Here is a 23,995-nt window from a genome sequence, read left to right as displayed (position 1 = left end):
ACTAACTCACCGATGAATATCCAGCTGGGGACTGAAAGCCTAGAGCAGGTCACTGACTTCCGATATCTTGGCAGCACCGTCTCGTTTAGTGGCGACTCCGAAAAAGAACTGTGAACACGAATAGTCCTGGCAAGCTTGGCCTTCCAACGACTTCAAACTGTCTGGAGACCAGTGGTGTAAACACTCAATCCGAACCGTTACCTTTTCAGAAGCACAGTCCCATTGAACCTGAAGAAGGTGATAGATCTTTTAAATATCATAGCCGAGCTGGAACCACAAAACACTACGTATGATAACAACGGTTCTTAACGTATCCTGAATCTCAGCTGGAAGGATAGGATAACAAACATAGAAATTTACCACTACACAAACCAGCCTGATGTCGCTGATGTAGTCAGGCAACGAAGATGGCGCTATCTTGGCCATGTTATCCGTATGCCGAGATCGAGACTACCAAATATGATCCTCCAGTGGCAACCAGACGGCACGCGTCGGCGAGGAAGGCCCAAAAACACGCTTCACAGGACATATGAGTGGGACAGGAGAGCCCTTCACGCATCCTTAATCCCAGAGTGGGAGGACATTAACGCTGCAGCTCATTTCCGGGGTGATTGGAGGCTCTTAACAGACGCCCTGTGTGCCTCTGGAGGTACAGGAAGAGCTAAGGTCTAAGGTAGGATGTTAACCAGTCACTGGGCCAGTGACTGCTTAACTTTACGCGTCTTATCATCGATTTCCGTGACTGGAGCTCTTGAAACCCGGTGACTGAAAAGCTCACTGGTGATATCACACAACGACTGAGCAACGCAAAAACATCCACTGAGCTCACTGGTGTCCCACAAGAATATCTAGTGACCTCTTCAGTGACTGGGCAAGTGACGCAAAAATGCGCTTTATCATTTCCTTTCACATTTTTCGTATTTTTTTGTTGGCCTCCGGGCAATAGACAAATAAATATTCATACATAACCATCATACTAAAAGAAAAATTGATACCAAAACTTCCATTCTTTTCAATCCTATGCAATCATTAGCAAAATCACAATCTCATTTCACTTTTTTTCTTACTTAAATTTATGTTACATCATTACACAAATTGAATTTGGACACAGTTCCTCATTTTAGTTATTTCATTCCCACTAATTTTTGATTGTGAATGTGCTTTCACGCTGATACTCTAAATGCTCGTTTTTTTTTATAAAGATGCTTTCATATTGATACGTAAAATGCCCTAGTCCCTGGAGACATCGTAAAGAAAAATTTACTGGGAGTGGCGAGAGTTCTCGTGAAACTTATTCTATTCAGGTTGTTATAAACAGATTAGATGATATAGCTGTCTTATTGTTTTTCCCCTAGTTTTCGCCAAATACATTATTTGAAAGAGTTAGTGTCTGAACCACTGTTGGTTGCGTTTATCACAGGTTCATCAATAGCGACGATCTATGTTCGTGGCATTCTCTTCAGCTTTTTCGGAGAAAAGAAAAGTTTCAAGCACCTGAATGCACTGTAATAATCCAGATAGTCCATTTTATGGAAAAACTGGTGTAGACGAGTATTGCTGTCCTTTTTTTTAGTTTTCTCAAAAAAGAACTGAAGATTTTTCATCTTTTATTTTTCTGTTCCTTTTTTATGCTATGAACAAAGACTGCTCAGAAAAAAAGAGAAGAAAGTATTCTGTGGGACGAGTTCCCATTTTATACAGTAAGCACCATTTATGTTTTAGCGGGTTTTTAGGAGGGGACTGGAAAGTTGACAAGAGTGGAAGTGCTACGCAAAGCCGGAAATCAGCACTGACTAAGTAAAATCTAAATTTTCTTTTTATAGTTGATAAATGGCATTAGATCCGAGATTTCATGTTGGAGAATTTAAAGATGCGGGAAACCACGGGGGTGATTCCAAGCGGATTGGCCAATATTTTCAATTTAAAAAGCTTGTTGATATGAGCGCGAGCGGCAAATTCTTGGAAAATGACACTTTTTATATAAAATTGACACTATTTTGCTATCCAAAGTGGCACCAAAAAAACTGGCTGAGGGCAAACCCTGTCCATACCTCCTCTAGTTGACCTGAAATAGAAAACTTGATACCATTCGCCAAAAAATCTGTTTGCTTTCTTTGATAGCTTGGATACGATTACGCTATTTTGATTTGGTTAAATCTTAAGAGCAGAAGTAGCCACAAAAGTTTGACCACAATACCCTCAGTCGTTCTTGGGATACTGCTGAGATGCCTTATTGCGAATTCTTTTGTCAGAAAACGCTGAAAAGTGAAATCTTTGAACTAAGATCTTACATCTTTTTAGTCCAGGACTTTTAGGGTTTAACCCGGATAAAATTGCAATATAAACGAAAATGGTACCAAAATGATCAGAAAAAAATTCTGTACAATATACTTAAAGTCCCCATAAATCCGAGTGGGGCGAGTACCCGAAAAACAGGGGAAAAGGGGCAAATGCGGGGGAAATTGGGAAAAATGCCGAACATGCCAAGAAAATAGTTCAAAGTGAGTTTTCTGGGGCTTTCCCATACGCTGATCACGAAACTGACATCTAAAAGTTAGTATAGAATAAAAGTACTACGAAAACCGGGGGGAACAGGGGGAATAGGGGAAAAAATTAAAAAATACAGGGTAGGGGTAGAAAGCACTTTGAAATATGTTTTCTGGGGTCTTTCTATCTGCTGATCCCGAAACTGACATCTAAAATGAAATAAAGAACATGAGTCCCACCATAACGGGGGAAAAGGGGGGAAGAGGGGAAGAAAAGGGACAATTGAAGTCAGGGGTAGAAATCAGTTTGAAATGTGTTTTCTGGGGTTTTCCTATCTGCTGATCACGAAACTGACACCTAAAATGAAGGAAAGAAAACGAGAACCATGAAAACCGAACAAAACTGGAGGAAATAACGAAAAGGGGAAGGGAAGCTTGACTCCTGAGCCAGCTGCTAATGGCTAATAAGTAGGCCTATGGACAAAATAACTCGCTTAAGTATCAAACTTTTACTTTCTTGAATCACAGACATTTCTTACAACCATTTGAATTACTAAACATAAATAAAACAACCGCTTGGCAGTGATCACAGTATAAGACTTCAGCTATTATTGGTAAAATTTGTACTTTCGAAGGCAATATCGTTGAATAAAAAACTAAAAAAAGAACTTCATTAACTATAGGTAAAATCTGCACTTTTTAAGGCAGTAGAGTTGACTTGAAAAACACAGCATTGATGTCACTAGTCGAGCTCCTCGTCTTCGACACTCTCGTTGTCCCTGTTCAAAAAGTTGATACCCCGACATTCTCCGCACGCGAACGTACACGCTAATTTAGTTTTCTTGCAGCTGCATCGTGAGTTCTCACAGCCTGTCTTGCAGTTGCATATCACAACATTCAAAAGAGTCTGAGGTGCGGGCAACAAATCGGTCATCACAGGTGAGTATTTATGGTCTCTAAGGACCCAACCCCAGTCAGCCGGGTCGAGGTCAGCTGGTTCCCCTTTCCAACGGGATACCTGGAGGCGCACTCACTGGGAGTGGAATGAAGCTGCAGCATCGGTTGGCGGAAGCCTTTCAGGCTTAACAAACGCCGTAGTATTTGACGAAGAAACTTTTTCCAAGAAAATTCGATGTCGCAGTCTAGTGAGATCTTCGTTTGGTCGTGCTTTATACAAGCTGAGGAGAAGATATTCACCCGCTTTCACAATTTCATCTTTAGACGATGATTCATCCAGAAACACTTCGCATTTTTTTCTGAACACTTCGCTCTTCTTCAAAAGAGGGAGCACAGCTTGCTTTCCAAGTCCGAAAACTCGTGAGGTCGTGTCACATCCCAAGAGTGCGTGCCCTACCAGAAGTAGCCTGGATACTTCTCCCATTTTTTTTTTAACTTCGTTGAGGCACCAGAACCGTGTTATTGATTCTTTTGTGTTCGTTGACGGTTCGAAGTAAAGTGTTTTTGCATTAGGCGGGAGGTGATACAAGAGTAGAATCGGAAGGTCAGTGTCGTTGCCAAGAACTATTCCTTCAGAGTTTCCTGCTTTCCTTACGGCAGTCTTCACGATTAGATAATCAGCATCGTCCTTTGCATGGGCGACTTCAAATCCTTTGGCTCTGAGTTTTTCCCCGATGTAGCTTATAATTCGCTGTTTGTTCTGAGAGTTGCTCAAAAACTCTTCCTTCTTTTTCTGGAGCTTCATTCCTAAACTGAAATCGATCACTTGGTGCTGGTTTTCCTTACACCGTCGGTTGTGCGTAGCATCTTTCGTTGTTGGACCAGCGCTGTATCCATCGAAGACAAGAGTAGGGGAGGTACAGCGTCGAGTAACGAAACTAACATAGCTGTCCCAGATTGAATCATAAGTATCACCAATCTTCCAAGGTACTTGCTGAAGCAGCCAACCTCCGTCAACTACAGTGACACGATCCGACACTGGCAGGTGGTGAATCGAGTCCGTTTTCGCTTCTTTCCCTATTGCTTTCGCTAGTGCAGGTTTGTCTGGCTGACGCATTATGCCAGAATTCTTAAACAAAGCGGGTGGATAGCTGCACAGTTCGTAGCGTAGAGTTTCTGCCATGTCATTTTCAGATGTATGGGCAGCAGTCGAAAGACGTTGAAAAAGCAGTGCAAGGTCGATATGCAAAATCTCGCCATCTATCCTTATGTTCCCATCGGATGCCAGTGTAACGACTTTGTCTTTCTTCCTGCATGAAAAACTTTTGAGAGATTGGCCATCCATGCACAGGAAGATCAGCTCACCTACAGCTTTAGAATCTTCTGCATTGATACCTTTTTGGGCAATATGCTCGGAATCTATACTTCTCAGCACTCTGGAACTAGTGAAAGGACAGTTCTCTAGAAGGAATTCAAGAAACGTCAATAGATCCTTAGTATCTCTCTTTATTCGTGCTGCGGAATTAGAACTGGATTATGTTGACGAACCCACGCTCTTGTTGATAACGGCGAGGAATACGGAATAAAGTAATTTCAGTATTTTTCCGTATTTCTTTCTCGAGTTTTTTTTTTGCCTTTTCCGAACCTATGGGTTAGCCGAACCTCTATAGATCTCCTGTATTAACATTTGTAAACATTTCCACATGCTTTCTACCCCTACCCTGTATATTTCCCTTTTTCCCCTCCCTCCCCCCATTCCCCCATTTTATGTTAATCAATTTTTTTATGTCACTTTAGTTCTCAATTTTGTAATCACAAGATAGGAATACCCAAGAAAATATCGTTCAAAACACTTTCTACCCCTCCCATGTATTTTTCTCTCTTATCACCTCTTTTCCCTGCTCCCCCGTTTTCCGTAGTACTCTTTTTCTATGCTGAATTTTAGATGTCAATTTCGTAATCAGCGTATGTGAAAACCTCAGAAAACTCACTTTAAACTATTTTCTGGGCATGTTCGGCATTTTTCCCATTTTCCCCCACATTTCCCCCTTTTCCCCTGTTTTTCGGGTACTCGCCCGACTCGGATGTATGGGGACTTTTAGTATGTTGTACAGAATTTTTTTTTGATCATTTTGGTACCATTTTCGTTTATATTGCAATTTTTTCCGGGTTCGACACTTTTTTGAGCTAAAAGTCCTGGACTATTTGTCGTTTTATGCAAACGTCTTTCATCATTCTGCTCTTATCAGCAGTCTGTGAACAATGATGAGTACATCATCAAAGTTCTCTCGTCATTGTTCTATATGGCAGAACAGCGGGGGTCTTCAGACTTTTGGCTAACATCAGTAAGCTGTAAGATCTTAGAACAAAGATGAGATAAAAAACGATAATCTTTGCAGAAAGATGTAAGATATTAGTGCTAAAAAACAGGCCTATAGTAGAAACAAACAATGAAAAAAAAAATGTATGTATCGAGGGGTATTTTCCACCGGGGGGGGGGGTAGGGGTATTTTCCGATGGTATTTTCAGCGGGGGTAATTTCCGCGGAGGGTATTTTCCGCGGGGGTACTTTCCATGGGGTATTTTTCGCGGAAGTATTTTCAGCGGGAGAGTACTTTCTGTTTTTTTCCGCGGGGGGATTTGTCAGGGGCTAAACACCTAAAACCCCAGAATCAGCATGAAAAAGCAATAATGTGTCAATTGTAGTTAAAATTCCCTTTTAGGTTAAACTTAAATTTACTTGTTTAATTTAGTTCTTGTTTGTTTTAAGTTGTAATGTTGCCCTATACTTATAGGTAGAATTTTGTCTATTTAAGTTACATATCTAGAAACCGCAAACAATATTTGTTTTAAATATTATTAAGGAATTGCTGAGATTAATGACTTAATGAAAAACTGCTACTGGTATTTACAGTTCACATGTGTTCGTTATTTTTTTTTACAATTTTGAAGTTTTTGCCGCAATATCAGCCATAAGTGTTTTCAGCTATGGTTTCCAATCCCGTGCTCTGGCTCTAAAACCTACCATGTGAAAGGCTTGTTTTACTACGCGGATCCAAACCCTATTTGAGCCTGAAACCGAAGCTCAAACAAATTTTGACTCCCGAATTTTCGCAACGAAATTCCATTTTGTTTTTTCTTCAAAATTCCCCAAATCTTGAAGACTTGTCCCCGAAAACTCCCCGAGTTTTTAAGGCATGTCCCCGAGTTTTAAGATTCGAGAGTGGAAGCCCTGCTTGATACACAGAAAGATGTTTTTGCGACCTTTGGACGCCAGAAGTGAAGTGTCTGTTTACGAAAAAAGGAAAATAGGTGACTGCTTGTCTGTCTCTTATCTAGACTATTCTGAACAGATCAGGGTGAAATAAAATATTTGTAGATGAAAGAATACAAACATAGATACAAAAATACTGAATTGTACCACATTGTACCATAATTTTGAAAAATGTACCATATTTTGTGGAATTGTAATAAATTGTACCAGTAGAGGTGAAATGTACCAAAATGGTACAATTGTACCACGTTTGGCATCACCGCTATGCACCCCATCCTTCCTGCCTCATTAAATCAATTTTATATCGCCTAATTTTATTTTTCCTACACCTGGGATTTGAGATTCAAAACTCCTAATAAGCCCAGTTCAAAGCGTATGAATTCATCAGTCAAAATGTCGATAGGATAGTTGTTTTTAACGTTGTAAAATTCTAAAGTATGAATTTTCGTATTCTTCAAATCATTGGAAATGGTTCTAGGTGTTTAGCACCCCTCCCCGGTGATTACCCTCCCCCCCCCCCGCGAAAATTCCCCCCGTTGAAAATAAGGCTTTCCAAATTCGAAAATCTTGTTTGAGTTTAATTTTTTAATTCCCGTAGGGGGAAGGCATTTTGGTACTTGTTTATTATGCGCCACTCTTTCAAGTTTACGCTGTGTAAAACTCGAGAACAAACCGGTTTCTTCGTTAGTTTTTGTCAGCTTAGAGACAAGACAAAAGACAAGTGACAGAATATATGGGAATTGGGAAGTATATAATTTGGGCTATATAATTGTGCATAAGCGGGGGGGGGGGAGGGGCAAGAGCGGATCCAGTATTTTTGTTGGGGGGGGGGTTCCAATTTTTTCCCGTGGACTTTGTCTAACATCCCGTGGTTTTGTCTTTACATGTATTTTTTAGACTAATTTTCGACTCGGTCAAAAATTCCGGGGGGGGGGGGGGTTCAAACCGGGTAACCCCCCTGGATACGACCTTGGGGGGAGGGGGTACCCCCTAATTTGCAGATCTATAGCCCAAATTTATTTCTAAAGTAACAAAGAAACTAACGAAAAAACCGGTGAGCTCTCGAATTTTACACAGCGTAAACTTGAGTGAGTGGCGCATAATACACAAGTACCAAAATTCCTTCCCCCAACGGAAATAAAAAAAAAAACTCAAATAAAATTCTCAAATTTGCAAAGCCTTATTTTCCACTGGGGGAAGGTATTTACCCAGGAGATATTTTTTGCGGGGGGGGGGGGGTAAATGTCTAGAACCGTTTCACGATTGTCATAGCATGCAAGATGTTTTCCCCAAAAGTTTAAACGTGTCACACTGTTCTGTTACCATAGGAGACAATCCCTCTTCGTATGGTTGTGATTTCGCAAACCATCCAATTCTTGCAGAAAGCTTATTTTTAAAACAATACAATATGATATAGAAGTTTTACTGCCAGAGCAGGGAAAGGGGATAGTAGACATTTGGTTTTGCTCATTTGAGTTTTGATTTATTTGAATATTTTAAATATATAGCTCTTTGAATATTTTTTCCCAGAACCCTTTTATTACTTAGGCTAATTTCTTAAGAAACTGGGCTATGTAAGAGTTTTGGAAAGGAGGGCTAGATGATAGTAAGGAGGTTGGAGAAAGACTAGCCCAAGATGAAAATCAATAAAGCAAGAGAAAATATGCCAAAAGAAGTCAAAATAAGACCAGGAACCTTTGAAAAAAGACCCTCGGATTAAGAAGGTCGAAAAAGGTGCTTTTGACTTCATTTGCGGCTCACTTTTAATGAAAATTGATAGCCTTCATTACAGCCAGGTCCCAAATATCCTTTTACTTAGGAAAATTTTCTTCAATATATTTAGTAACTAAATAGTAGTGAGGGGGTTCCAGGATCAAGCGCACATGCAGCAAATTAACATGAGATTCCGATGAGAGCCCCGGATTCTTATGAGAGCCCTCTGACGTCACAACATCGCTGGCAAGATTCCTATGAGAGCCCTGTTTCTACCGGTTGACTGGCAAGATTCCTATGAAAACCCTAGCTCATTAAATAGGTCATAGAAAATAGCATAGGATTCCTGGCAAGATTCCCGGAATTCGAGTATTTTTATATGAGTAACCGGAGTGTGGCAGAGGATAATAAGAAAGTGCCTCAAACCGTCACACCTGTGCATTGGGGCTCCTGTTTCTAGGCGTAATATGCTTGACGCAATCTCATTTCACATGCCAAGATTCCCGCAACATGTCCCTGTTTCCAGGTGTTCTATTAAAGAGAACACAGCTGGTGAGATTCCCGATATACCCTCCTGCACTACAATGATGTCACACGACTTACTCCGTTCGGCCAGGTGTAATATAGATGACCCAATTTTATGTTACCTTGCGACGAATTTTCGCCGAAACGCTCAAAGCCTTTTTTTCTTTCTTTTAACTTAATAGTGGCGCACGCTTTATTTCAGGTCAACACACACGTTGCGTAATGACGGTCCACATGTCGCGTAATGACAGCGCAACCATCGCTGTCACATAACACTTCTTTGGCATTTTATTTCTCGCCGAAACGTGCAAAGGTTTTTTTCTTTCTTTCAAAGTATTTTCTTTCTTTCAAAGCGTTTTCTTTCTTTCTTTGATCTTGCAAGGACTCAAAAGGTCAATTTCCTTCCAGTTGAACAACGCTCCAAGCAACAGGACTAAACTGCTATTCCTAGTAATCTGTATCGAGAATTAAATTCTAAAAACAATCTTGCGCGGCACCTGAGATTTCCCATTTTTCGCACACGCCAGAACAGCGTGTTAACAGCCAAAATTTGGCATGCACTCGGAAAACGTCTATTTTTAGAGACAATTGCTCTCAAGGTATTTTTAGTAATAAAAGGGGAAATACATGCTTAAATTATGGAAACACCTTGTCGTCCTAAACAATAAATCTAAAGGATTAGGGTTATTGTGCATGCAATTTTTTTAATAGAAACAAATTTACAACAATATTAAAACAAAGAAAATGCAGTTAGAAAAACATAACAAACAAAAATAGAGCGTAAAAAAGGCTTATAAAGAATTTAAGATAGGCAAAAAGAACCGTGTATTATAGAAAGGCGGGGGTCCTAGCAATCATTTCCAGAGGGTGGGGTTGATATTAGAGTTAAATTTATATTAAGAGCTATTAACGCCATATTAAGAGCTATTAACGAAAGTGCCCCGTTTCTTTTAGCCAAGACTATGAATAATTCACACCATCGTGACAATATACGGCTGCCCCCCCCCTCCCTAGCAATCATTTCTAGAGGGCAGGGTTGATATTAGATACAGATTTATAGGTACTATCGAGGTATTTCCGAAAGTCCTTAGCGAAAATACAGCGTTTTTGAGTGCAAGTTAAATTTTCAGCCCCCCCCCACGGTAAAAATATTTTTGTACGCCTCCATCTTAACTTTTAAGCTGTAGAACATGATACTCCAAGCAATTCACACCGCAGCGACATTAGTTGACTTCCTCTCTGACATCACATCATCCTACCCAAGACATTTTTCAGACATTTCTTGTTAAAAATTGTGCTTCAATCCAGCGATTCACGTATTTGAAGGTCATGAATGTCGTAGTACGATCCAAAACACCCCGTCTCATCGTAATCTGGTACACCTCTCCCTCCATCATCCCCCTGGCACCCCCCCTCATAACCCCGAGAACATTTTCAACCTTCTCATTCTGAAAATAAGCATGTGACTCTGAATTAAACACTGTTTTTACTTGAACAACGGAACTCGGCATTTCATTGCTAGAGTGTGACACTCCAAGCAATTCACCCCACAATACAACACTATTACTGCTCTTTGGCACCCTCTGACATCACATTTTCACCTCAAAGATATTTTTTCAGACATTTCATGTCAAAAGTTATACTTCAATCCGGTGATTCAAGTTTTTGTAAGCCAAGCTTATCATAATAACCTCCCAAACACTACACCCACCGTGGCATTACACGCTTCCCCTTTCGTCATCCACGTGGCATCACCCCTCATCACCCTCTAGGACATTTTCAACCTTCTCATTCCAAAAATAAGCTCATGTATCAAAATTAAATACTGTTTTTCATGAACAGTGGAACTCGGCATTTCATTGCTAGAGTGTAATACTCCAAGCAGTTCACCAAACAATGCCGCACTATTACTGCTCTTTGGCACCCTCTGACATCACAAGACATCTCTTACATCTTTAAGACATTTTTTAGACATTTATTGTCAAAAGTTAAACTTCAACACATTGATTCAGGTTTTCGCAAGCCAACCCTACGTCATACAGCATTCACACCACGGTGGCATTATTTCATTTTTACATATTTTAATTGAAAAAGCAACAAATTCTACATTTCTTGTGGATAGGCACACTAAATCTCAACGCTAAGGTCCTTTGATGTGCTGCATTTGATGCTGTATATTTTTTTTATCAAAACCTCTTGCTGCCTTTGGGAGTGTTTCCGCCTTTTCAAAAATCAAATTTGCTTCAAAGACTACAAAACATAGATTACAGGCAAAATTGTCGAGTATTTTTCACTGATACAGTGAATAACCATGATTTTCAAAGATTTTCCCCCCTGACTCTTCAAGAAATTGTGTAGTTGTTTGACTACTAGCGCATATTCACCAATTTTCCCACATTGAATTTTCCTTTTTCTTCCATATTTTCATGAAAAAAGCAACAAATAATACATTTCTTATGGATAGGCGCGCGAAAACTCAACACTAAGGTTCTTTGATTGCTGTGTTTGATGCTGTAACTTTTATCAAGACCCGTTACACCCCTTGAGAGTGGTTCCACCTTTTTTCAAAAATCAGATTTGCTTCAATAGAATACAAAACTTAGATTACAAGCAAAGATTTTTCACTGATACATTGAATAACCAAGATTTTCTAAGATTCCCCCCTAACTCTTCGCACAATTGTAAAGTTGTTTGACTACTAGCCCAAATTGATCAATCTTACCACATTGAATTTTCCATGTTTTACTTATTTTCGTCAAAAAACTAACAAAATCTATATTTTTTGTGGATAGGTACAGGAAGCCCCAACACTAAGGTTCTTTGATGTGTTAATTTGATGTTTTAACTTTTATGAAGACAAATTACACCCTTTTAGAGTGTCTCCCTCCTTTTCAAAAAGAAAATGCGTTTCTGCAGCGCGCAAAACTTAGATTGACTGCAAAATTGACGAAGATGTCCCACATATACGGTGTATACTCAATATTTTTTAGGATTTTTCCCTCTGACTCTCTACAAGTTTGCGGAGTTGTTTGTATAATAGAACGCATTTATGAATCCTATTACTTTAAATTTCCCATTTTTACAAATTTTAGTCTAAAAACCAAAAAATTCTTTATTTCTTATGGATAGGCGCGTGAAACCTTAACACTAAGGTTCTTTGATGTGATGTATTTGATGCTGTCACTTTTTCTCTTCTTTGGATAAAATCCAGAAAAGAACTTGATCTTTTTCTCTTGTTTGAGAAGATTCAGAATCAAAGTTTAAAATTTTTCTCTTCTTTGGAAAAAAATCAGGGTGGAAGTTTAACATTTTTATCCCATGGAAAAATTCAGAAGAGAACTTGTAATTTTCTTCTCTTCTTTGAAAGATTCGGAACTTAAGTGGAACTTTCTCTCTTCGGAAAAAATTCAAAATGGAATTTGAACATTTCTATTCCATGGAAAAATTCAGAAGAGAACTGGAATTTTTCTTCTCTTCTTTGAGAAAATTCGGAACTTAAGTAGAACTTTCTCTCTTCGGAAAAATTTAAAATCGAACTATAGCTTTTTTCATCTCCTACCAAAAATTCATAAGTGAAGAGAGACTTCATTCTCTACACTGAAAAAATTTAGAAGTGAAGTGAGCCTTCTTTTCTTATTTGAGAAAATTCAGAAATGAACTGGAACTATTTTTATTCTCTGGAAAAATTCTGAATCGAGATGTAGCTTTTTTCTCTTCCTTGAGAACATTCAGAGGAGAACTTAGACTTTTTTCTCTTCGTTGAGAAAATTCCAAGTTAAAGTGGAACTTTCTCTCTTCTCAGAGCTGAAGTATAACTCTTTCTATCTTTTATCGAAAATTCAGAGTCGAAGTTTAATATTTTCTCTTCTCTGTAAAAAATTTACAATTTAACCTTAGTATTATCTCTATTCCAATGAAAAATCCAGAAGAGAAGTTGAACTTTTTTATTTTTTGAAAAATTCAGAACAGAAGTGGAACATTTTTATCTTCGTCTGAGAATCACAGTACCGGAGTATATCTTTTTTTCTTCTTTGAAGAAATTCAGCTTTGAAGTGTAAAAATTTTCTCTTCTGTGGAAAAATTCAGAAGAGAACTTGAACTATTTTTTCTTCTTTGAGAAAATTCAGAACTTAACTGGAACTTCTTTCTTCTTGAGGGAACTCAGAACTGATATTTGACTTTTTTCTCTCCTTTGGAAAATTCAGAATTGAAGTTTAAAATTTTTTCCTTCTCTGGAAAAAACTCACTATCAAAGTTTAGCATTTTTTCACTTCCATTGAAAAATCCAAAAGAGAAGTTGAACTTTTTTCTTCTTTGAAAAATTCAGATTAGAAGAGGAACTTTTTTATCTTCGTTCTTCACTTCTTTGAGAATACTCAGAACTAAAGTGGGACTCTTTCTTCTTTAGGAAAACTGAGAACTAAAGGATAACCCTTTTCCCCTTCTTCGAAAAATTCAGAGTCGAAGCACAACTTTTTCCATCTTCTAATGAAAGTTCAGAAGTGAAATGAGACTTCTTTTTCTTTTTTGATGAGATTCAGAATTGGACTGGAACTATATCTATTATCTGAAAAAATTCGGAATCGAAATGTAACTTTTTTCTCTTCCTTGAGAAAATTAAAAAGAAAACATGAATTTTTTTCTCTTCGTTGAGAAAATTCAGAACTGAACTGGAACTTTCCCTCTTCTTAGGAAAACTCAAAATTGAAGTGTAACTTTTTATATCTTCTACTGAAAATTCAGAGTTGAAGTTAAATGTTTTTCTCTTCTTTGAAAAAAAAATCATAATTATACATTAAACTTTTTCTCTTCTAAGGAAATTGAGAAGAATACTTGAACTTTTCCTCACTTCTTTGAGAAAACCAGAATTAAAGTGGACCTGTCTCTCTTCTTTGGAAAAATTCAGAATCGAAGTATAACTTTTTCCATTTTCTACCGAAGATTCAGAAGCGAAACTTTATTTTCAATGAGAAAGCTCAGAAGAGAACTTGAAATTTTTTTCTCTTCTTTTAGAAAATTCCCAATTGAACTGGAACTGTTTCTCCTCTTTTGAAAAATCTCACAAATGAACATTAAAATTTTTCTCTTCAATGGGAAAATTCAGAAGAGAACTTGAACTTTTCTTCACTTCTTTGAGAAAACGTAGGATTAAAGTGAAACTTTCTCTCTTCTTTGGAAAAAAATTCAGGATCGAAACATAATTTTTTCTATCTTCTACCGAAAATGCAGAAGTGAAGTGAGACTTCTTTCTCCTCATTAAGAAAATTCAGATTTGAACTGAAAATATTTGCATTCTTTGTAAAAAAAATCAGAATTGAAATGTAACTTAATCTCTTCCTTGAGAAAATTCAGAAGAAAACTTGAACCTTTTTTCTCTTCGTTGAGAAAATTCCGAACTTAAGTGAAACTTCTTCTTCTTTAGGAAAACTCAGAACTGAACTGTAATTTTTCTCTCTTCTTTGGAAAAATTCTGAATTGAACTTGTAATTTTTCTCTTCTTTGATAAATTCAGAAGAGAACTTGAACTTTTTTATTCTTCGAAATAATTCAGAACAAAAGTGTAACTTCAGTTAACTACATTAAGTTAACTACATTTAATTAATCTTCATTTAACATATGTTGGTAATAGTGGTATTGCTAAACTAAGCTAAATGAACCTAACTTAAATGTAGTTAACTACATTTAAATGGAATTCTCTCAACGAAAAGAAAAAAGTTCAAGTTCTCTTCTGAAACTTCTCAAGGAAGTGACAAAAGTTATATTTTGATTCCAAATATTTCCATAGAATAGAAATAGTTCCAGTGCAATTATGAATTTTCTCAATGAAGAGAAAGAAATCTTACTTTACTTCTGAATTTTCGGTAGAAGGTAGAAAAAGTTATGTTTCGATTCTGAATTTTTTCCAAAGAGAGAAAGTTTCACTTCAATTCTGATTTTTTTCAAAGAAGTAAAGAAAAGTTGAAATTCTCTTCTGAATTTTTCCATTACAGAGAAAATTTTTAATTTTCAGTTATAAATTTTTTCCAAAGAATAGTTCCAGTTCAATTCGGAATTTTCTAAACGAGGAAAAAAATTTCAAGTTCTTTTCTGAATTTTCCCAGTGAAGAGAAAGAAGTCTCAATTCTGAATTTTAGGTAGAAGATGGAAAAGGTTATACTTCGATTCTGATTTTTTTTTCGAATGTAGAGAGAAAGTTCCACTTTCATTCTGAGTTTTATCAAAACAGTGAGGAAAAGTTCAAGTTCTCTTCTGGAGTTCCATTGAAGAGAAAAATGTTAATGTTCAATTATAAATTTTTTTCAAATGAAGAGAAAAGTTTTAAACATCGACTCTGAATTTTCGGTAGAAGATAGAAAAAAGTTACACTTCAATTTTGAGTTTTCCTAAGAAGAGCACTTTAGTTTGGAAATTTCTCAACGAAGAAAAAAATTTCAAGTTCTCTTTTCAATTTTCTCGAGGAAGAGAAAAAAGTTACATTTTGATTCCGGATTTTTTCAGAGAATACAAATAGTTCCAGCTCAGTTCTGAAATTTTTCAAAGAAGTGAGGAAAAGTTCAAGTTCTCTTCTGAATTTCCATAGAAGAGAAAAATGGTAATGTTAAATTATGAATTTTTTTTTCCAATTAAGAGAAAAATGTTAAACTTCGATTCTAAATTTTCGGTAGAAGATAGAAAATGTTACACTTCATTTTTGAGTTTTCCTAAGAAGAGGGAAAGTTCCAATTTAATTCCTAAGTATCTCAACGAAGAGAAAAAAGGTTCAAGTTGTCTCCTTAATTTTCTCAAGGAAGAGAAAAGTTACATTTTGATTCCAAATTTTTCCAGGGAATAGAAATGGTTCCAGTTCAATTCTGAATTTTCTCAAAGCAGAAAAAGAAGTCTCTTTTCATTTCTTAGTTTTTTCAGTGAAGAAAAAGAAGTCTCATTTCCCTTCTGAAATTTCGACTGAAAAATAAAAAATTATTGTTTCGACTTTGAATGTTTTCCGAAGAAGGGGAAAAAAGTTATTCTTCAGTTCTGAGCTTTCACAAAGCAGAAAGAGTTCCACTTTAGCTCTGAGTTTTTTAAAGAAGTGAAGAACAAAGGTAAAAAGTTCCACTTCTGTTCTGAATTTTTCAAAGAAATAAAGTTCAAGCTCTCTGCTAAATTTTTCCATGGAGGAGAAAAAATGCTAAGGTTTGATACTGAATTTTTTTTCCTGAGAAGAGCAAAAAAAAGGTAAACTTCAATCCTGAATTTTCCAAAGAAGATAAAAATAAGTTAAACATTAGTTCTGAGTTCCTTCAAAGAAGAAAGAAGTTCCTTTTAAGTTCTGAAGTTCTCAAAGAAGAAAAGAAAAGTTCAAGTTCTCATCTGAATTTGTCCATTGAAGAAATAAAATTTTTAATCTTCAATTGTGATTTTTTCCAAAGAAGAAGTATAGTTTCAGTACAATTTGGAATTTTCTAAACGAAGAGAAAAAAAGGTTCAAGTTCTCTTCTGAATTTTCTCAGTGAAAAGAAAGAAGTCTTACTTCTGAATTTTCGGTAGAAGATGGAAAAAGTTATACTTTGATTTGGATTTTTTTTCAAATAAGAGAAAAAGTTCCACTTTAATCCTGAGTTTTCTCGAAAAAGTGCGAAAAAATTCAAAGTTCTTTCAAAGTTCTCTTCTGAATTTTTCCGGACTATAGACAAATGTTACCCTTTAATTCTGAATTTTTTCAAAGAAGAGAAAAAGATATACTCAGGTTCTGTGATTCACCAAAGAAGACAAAAAAATTCCACTTCTGTTCTGAATTTTTCAAAGAAGAAAAAAGTTCAACTTCGCTTTTGGATTTTCCAATGGCAGTGAGAAAATGCTAAGGTTCGATTCTGAATTTTTTCCAGAGATGAGAAAAATTTTAAACTTCGACTCTGAATTTTCGATAAATAGAAAAGTTATACTTCAGTTCTGAGTTTCCCTAAAACAGAGGAAGTTTCACTTTAGTTCGGAATTTTCTCGACGAAGAGAAAAAAAGCTATAGTTTTCTTCTGAATCTTCTCAAGGAAGAGAAAAAAGTTATATTTCGATTCTGAATTTTCCGAGAGAACAGAAATAGTTCCAGTTCAATTCTGAACTTTCTCAAAGAAGAAAAAGAAGTCACATTGCTTCTGAATTTTCTCAGTGATGAGAAAGAAGTCTCACTTCACTTCTGAATTTTCTTTAGAACATGGAAAACGCTACACTTCGATTTTGATTTTTTTTTTCCGAAGAGAAAAAGTTCCACTGAAGTTTCGAATTTTCTCAAAGAAGAGAAGAAAAGTTCAAGTTCTCTTCCGAATTTTTCCATGGAATAGAAATGTTAAACTTCCACTTTGAATATTTTCCAAAGAAGAGAAAAATATCAAACCTTGATTCTGAATCTTCTCAGAGAAGAGAAAAAGATCGAGTTCTGTTCTTAATTTTTTTCTGAAGAAAATAAAAAGTTACAGTATCAAATACAGCACATCAAAGAACCACACTGTTGAGGTTTCACAATTCAATGTGGTAAGATTGATCAATTTGGGCTAGTAGTCAAACAACTTTACAATTTCGTGAAAAGGGGAAAAATCTTAAGAAATCTTGCTTATTCAATGTATCAGTGAAAAATCCTCAACAGTTTTGCTCGTAATCTAAGTTTTGTATTTTATTAAAACGAATCTGATTTTTGAAAAAAGGCCGAAGCACTTTCAAAGGGTGTAACGGGTCTTGATAAGAATTACAGCATCAAATAGGGCAAATCAAATAACCTTGCTGTGGAGGTTTCACGCGCCTATCCACAAGAAATGTAAAATTTGTTGCTTTTTCAATGAAAATAAGTAGAAAATGGAAAATTCAGTGTGCTAAGATTGTCGAATGTGTGCTAGTAGTCAAACAACTTCACAATTTCATAGAGAGTCAGAGGGAAATCTTAGAAAATCTTGGTTATTCAATGTATCAGTGAAAAACCCTTGACAATTTTGCCTTAATTTAAGATTTGTATTCTACTGAAGTAAATTTAATTTTTGAAAAGGGGGAAACACTCCCAAAGGCTGAAAGTGATCTTGATGAAAGTTACAGCATCAAATACAGCACATCAAAGAACCTTTGTATTGAGGTTTCACGCGTCTTTCCACGAGAAATGTATAATTTTTTGCTTTATCAATGAAAATATGTAAAAATTGAATAATACTACGGTGGTTTGAATTGACATGGTGTACCACGTAGATATGGCTTGTGAAAACTTGAATCAATGGGTTGAAGTATAATTATTAACAGGAAATGTCTGAAAAATGTCATGAAGGTGATGATGTGATTTCAGAGGGTGCCGCAGAGCAGTAAGAGTGTGGCATTATGGAATGAATAGCTTAGAGTATCATACTCTACCAATGAAATGCCGTGCTCTGCTGTTCGAGTAAAAATAGTGTTTAATTTAGATTCATGAGCTTATTTTCTGTGGTAAAAAGTTGAAGCATAGATTGAAGCATAATTTTTGACATGAAATGTCTGAAAATGTCTTGGAGGTGATGATGTGATGTGAAGGAGCCATCTCCTCAATGGGATCACTCTTTGAATTTTTTTTTCCATCCAACTATAATGGTTAGAACCACATCAGGCACAAGTGACTTTCCACTTAGCCTACATACCCAGGGGAAAATCCAGCAGTTCTGCTATACTTTATGCCAACCTTCGTCCCGTTTGCCAGAGAGCAGTAATATTGTGGCATTGTGGCATGAATTGCTTGGTGTGTCACACTCTAGCAATGAAATGCCAAGTTCCGCTGTTCAAGTAAAAATAGTATTTAATTTGTTTTGGTGACCTTATTTTGGTGGAAAAAGGTTGAAAGTGTCATAGGGAGGTGATGGGTGGTGGTACCAGGTGGATGAGGGAGGGGGAGGTGTGTAATGCCACAGTGGTGTAGAGTGTTTTGGAGGTTATTATGATAAGCTTGGCTTGCAAAAAACTTGAATCACCGGATTGAAGCATAATTAAGAAATGTCTGAAAAATGTCTTGGAGGTGATGATGTGATTTCAGAGTTTGCCAGAGAGCAGTAATACTGTGGCATTGTGGCATGAATTGCCTGGAGTGACACAGTCTAGCAATGAAATGCCAAGTTCCGCTGTTCAAGTAAAAATAGTATGTAATTTAGATTGATGACCTTATTTTCGGTGGGAAAAGGTTGGAAGTGTCATAGCGGGGTGATGAGGGGTGGTGCCAGGTGGATGAGGGAGGGTTTGTTTGCAATGCCACGGTGGCTTGGAGTGTTTTGTAGGTTATTATGATAGGCTTGGCTTCCAAAAAACTTGAATCACCGGATTGAAGCATGATTTTTGACAAGAAATGTCTAAAAAATGTCTTAGATGTGATGTCAGAGGGTGCCACAGAGCAGTAATAGTGTGGGATTGTGGCATGAATTGCTTGGAGTATCTTACTCTAGCAATAAAATGCCGAGTTCCGCTGTCCAAGAAAAAGAGTGTTTAATTTAGATTCATGAGCTAATTTTCGGAATGAGCTGGTTGAAAATGTTCTAGGGGGCCGATAAGCTGTAGTGCCATTTGTACGATGGAGGAGGAAGCGTGTAATGCCAAGGTGGTGTGGAGTGTTTTGGAGGTTATTTTGATAAGCTTGGCCTTCAAAACTTGAATCACCGGATTGAAGCATCATTTTTGACAAGAAATGTTTGAAGAATGTCTTGGAGGTGATGATATGATGTCAGAGGGTGCCACGTAGCCGTAAGAGTGTGGCATTGTGGGAAGAATTGCCTGGAGTATCAAACTCTAGCAATGAAATACGAAGTTCCATTGTTAAAGTAAAAACAGTATTTAATTTAGATTCATGACCTTATTTTCGGTGGGAAAAGTTTGAAAATGTCCTACAGGGGTGATGACGGGTAATGCCACGTGTATGACGGAGGAGTAGTTGCGTAGTGCCACTGTGGTGTGGAGTGTTTTGGATATTATTATGATAAGCTTGGCTTGCAAAACTTGAATCACCGGATTGAAGCATAATTTTTAACAAGAAATGTCTGAAAAATATCTTGAAGGTGACGATTTGATGTCAGAGGGGCAGTCAAATAATGTCATTGTGGCGTAAATGTATTGGATTATCACGTTCTTCAGCTTAAAAGTTAATTTAGGGGTGTCAAAAGAATTTTTACCGTAGGGGGGGCTGAAAATTTAACTTGCACCCAAAAAACGCTGTATTTTCGCTAGAGATTCTCGGAAATACATCAATATTGCCTACAAATCTGTATCTAATATCAACCCTGCCCTCTCGAAATGATTGCTAGTTAGGGGGGGGGCAGCCGTATATTGTCACGATGGTGGGAAATATTTCGTTGATAGCTCTTTCTATGGCTTAAATTTAACCCTAATATCATCCCAGCCCCCTGGAAATGATTGCTAGGACCCACCGCCTTTCTAAAATACACTGTTCTTTTTGCCTATATTACGATCATTTATAAGCATTTTTTGACGTTTTATTTTTGTTTGTTATGTTTTTCAATCTGCTTTTTCTTTTTTTTTAAATTGTTGTAAATTTGTTTTTATTAAAACAAATTGTATGTACAATAACCTTAATCCTTTAGATTTATTGTTTAGGACGACAAAAGTGTCTACATAATTTAAGCGTGTCCTTCCCCTTTTATTACTAAAAATACCTTGAGAGCAATTGTTTCTGGAAATAGATGTTTTTCGAGTGCGTACCGGATTTTGGCTGTAAACACGCTGTTTTAGCGTGTGCGAAAAATGAGAAATCTTAGGTGTCGCGCAATAAAAAATATTTTTAGAATGTAGTTTTCGATACAAAGTACTGAAAATAGCAGTGTAGTCCTGTTGCTTGGAGCGTTGTTCCAGTGGAATGAAATTGACCTTTCGAGTGCTAGCGAGGTCAAAGAAAGAAAAAAAAACGCTTGAAAAGAAAGGAAAAAACGCTTTGTACGTTTCAGAAAAAATAAAATATCAAAGAAGTATTATGTGCACTGCCATTACGCAACATTTGTGCCGTCATTATGCAACGTGTGTGCTGACCTTACATTAAGTATACACCGCCATTAAGTTAAAAGAAAGAAACAACGCTTTGAATTTTTTGGTAAAAAATTGTCTCAAGGTTACATAAAATTGGGTCATCCATATTACACATGACCGTTTAAAAAGAGGTAAGTTGGTGACGTCATTTGATTGCAGGGGGGTGGGTCGTGGTAATCTCGCCAGCTGTGTTCCCTTTAAAAGAACACCTGGAAACAGGGACATATTGCGGGAATCTTGCAATCTGAAATAATATTGCGCCAAGTATATTACAGCTGGAAACAGAAGCCGCTTTGAATAGGCATTTAATGGGTGTGGTGGCTAAAGGGCCTAGTAGCTCCACTTTTAGACTCCCTATCTGACCCTTTAAAATCCCATGCTAATATCCCTATCTGACCGTTTAAAAGGCGAGGGTGTGTCTCTAGCTGTGTTCCCTATATTAGAACACCTGGGCTAGTAATCCCTATTAATGCTACTTGTGCATTATCCCAACCACACTTCGGTTACTCAAATAAAAGTACTGAAATTCCAAGAATCTTGCCAGGGAAGTCTGGCAGGAATCCTATACTAATTTCTATGGACCTATTTAAATCGCAAGGGTCTCTCATGGGTTTGCTATCCGACCGGTAGAAACAGGACTCTCATAGGGATCCTATGGAAAAGAGAAAGGGAAAAGAGAACTCCCTCACTACTCTAAATGTGTCATCATATGCTCTTCTGGTACATCTAACTTCTGTGCTTCGTTTTTCACTGTCTTAAGGTTGACACCTACTAAAGCGCACAGCTTGTCGTCCAACGGGAAAGCACCATTGAAATTTGAAGCATGACTATTTGAGCCAAGGTACTTTCTACAGGTCGAATCAAAGCACTTCCTACTTCTTCAGATGGAGTAGCTCTTAGTCTTGATTATCTTGAAAGGCTACCACGCCACCCTCTTGCTAGGTCCAGTGGAATCTCGCGAGTTTTGAGAGTGCCTCAACTATTGTTCAGCATAGTTCTACTGTGTCTGTCTATTGCAACAAAAGCTGTGTACTTTGAAACCAAACCGTATTTAATACCCAAGGCTACCACTTCCTTCTTTGTCTCTTCTCTGTCAACCAGATTTTTGAAAGTTAGCTCTTGGATGAGCTTCTTTGCCGCAAGCCTATAGATTATATTTGATAGTGGCAAGCTTTCACAAATTTTGACATCAAATTTTAAGGGGCCATCTGGAGAGGAGCATGTGATGGAGGCACTTGAAAGTAAGTAGTCCTTCTTCATTAAAATGTAAACAACAAACCGAGTTCCATCAAAAATGGGTGACACCTTTGAGGGGCACTGGCAAATTTTGTAGTGGGCATTTGTACTCAGCCTTTTTCCATCAGATTGCAGGGTGACAGAGACATCTGTAAAAGACGAGAGTAGAGCATTTTTTTTGTTGATTAATGACCTTCTTTCGGAGCTCTTCTGATACAGTTGTAAAGATTGCTGTGCCACCCCCAAGACGTGCAATACCACTAACAAGATGGTATGAGGCACTCCTTCCTGAGCCAAGAGTAAAAACATGATTATTACTTGAGAAAGATTGAACGAGAGAAAGCACCTGCTCTGTGTTCGATATCTCTCCATCCATGAGGACAAAAATCTGGTGTAAATATCCTTCAACAGTTGGCAGCTTAAGCACAAAATCAAGTGGACCATAAATTTCAGTTCTACCTAAATCAGTACCTAGACCTTCAGCATGCTTCTTTGCAGTTCTCAACGAATCTTTTGTGTATTGAACAGATTTGGGAAATAGCGCTGTGTATGTTGAGCCAAAGCCAATAATATTAAAGTAGCAGTTTATAGGAAGTGACTGTAGAAAGATCAAAAGCGCTTCCTTTGCTTGTGATATATATTCACCATCCATTGACCCACTGTGGTCAATAAGGAAAACAAGTTCAGCTTCTGTATCTTTAAATCAATGGATTGCACTAGAGTTATCATTGCCGCATATGTTCCTTCCTCTGACTTTTCAGTGATTAGTCTTGGTTTATGGCAGTCTTCAACTTGGATAAGAATCACCAATCTTCATTCATTTTCACCTACTCCTCTATTGTCCTTATATTTGCATGCTTGCCCTCAAGATTACATGAAGATTATATAAAGGTGACCGGATTTCAAGTATTTTTGACATCATTGTAACATCAGCAGTGAATAGGAGTCCATAACCAGCATCTATTCTATATTGTATACTGGCCAAGTCTGTGGCAACATCTGATATATCATGTCTATGTATATATCTTGGCGCGATTGTGGTTGGTAGTGAAAACTTAATCAGGCAATCTTCAACAACTGGTTGATTGTTATATCCACTGCAAAACTAGGAGGTATATCACCAATTTTCGCCTTGAAAACATCGGGAGCTTTTCTTCAAGAAGGAATGCACTTTGCTTGCTTTCAACAGCTTCTTCATAATTCTTTTTCGCTTCTTCTATCTCTTTAACGATCCCAAGAATTTCTCTATTTTCATACGAAGCGCTAAAATAATACACTGCTGAGCCTTCATCAACAGGAAACTTGTATATTGCTTCTATTGGCTGCATCTCCAAGTTTTCATAAGTTTGAACAACTTTGACTTCCGCAAGCACATCGACAATTTTAACATGCACCTTGACCCCAGTCAGCGGCACAGGATATTCATTTCCATTTTTCGTTGCTATAAGGCCCAATGGTGCTGTATCTGGTTGAACCCTTATTTTCCAAGCCAAAGCCATAATCTGAATCAGGACAAAGAAAAATATGGCATTCGGAGCTACTTGAATTGTTTATCTATATACTCTTTAGTGAATCATGAAGTACTGCTTGTGTATATTGATGTTGATTTCTTTCTTCTTTTTTTTATTTGTTTTAGTTTTATACATTTTTTATATATATTTTAATTTTAGATTTTAAAAATTATATGAGATTTCATCTTTTTATTTTTTATTGGTCATTTCTATTTTTAGCGCTGAAGACGCCTAGTAAAGCCGAAGTGTCTGTTGTTTTGTCGTCATTTCTTTTCTTTCTACTTGCCGTATACCTTTTGTTTTTTGTTGTTGTTTTTTCTTTGAGATGTTTGTCTCTTTGTCTTATA

The 23,995-nt window shown here is 37.1% G+C and overlaps 1 protein-coding gene and 1 pseudogene across 1 annotated transcript; both read right to left on the bottom strand.

Moving 5' to 3' along the window:
- Positions 1-21,876: 21,876 nt before the first annotated feature.
- LOC148951102 (von Willebrand factor A domain-containing protein 5A-like) lies at positions 21,877-23,059 on the bottom strand (annotated as a pseudogene).
- A 166-nt stretch (positions 23,060-23,225) lies between these two features.
- Positions 23,226-23,639, bottom strand: LOC148951101 (von Willebrand factor A domain-containing protein 5A-like). The gene has a single exon (XM_089090999.1). It carries the CDS (start codon positions 23,634-23,636, stop codon positions 23,226-23,228), a length of 411 nt encoding a protein of 136 aa, XP_088947125.1. The 5' UTR covers positions 23,637-23,639.
- Between the last annotated feature and the right edge of the window lie 356 nt (positions 23,640-23,995).

This window comes from Artemia sp. Qi Xiang Cuo, chromosome 6 (assembly GCF_049724085.1).
Source record: "Artemia sp. Qi Xiang Cuo chromosome 6, ASM4972408v1, whole genome shotgun sequence".
Lineage (NCBI taxonomy): Eukaryota > Metazoa > Arthropoda > Branchiopoda > Anostraca > Artemiidae > Artemia > Artemia sp. Qi Xiang Cuo.
This window is presented reverse-complemented; position numbering and strand designations above follow the sequence as displayed.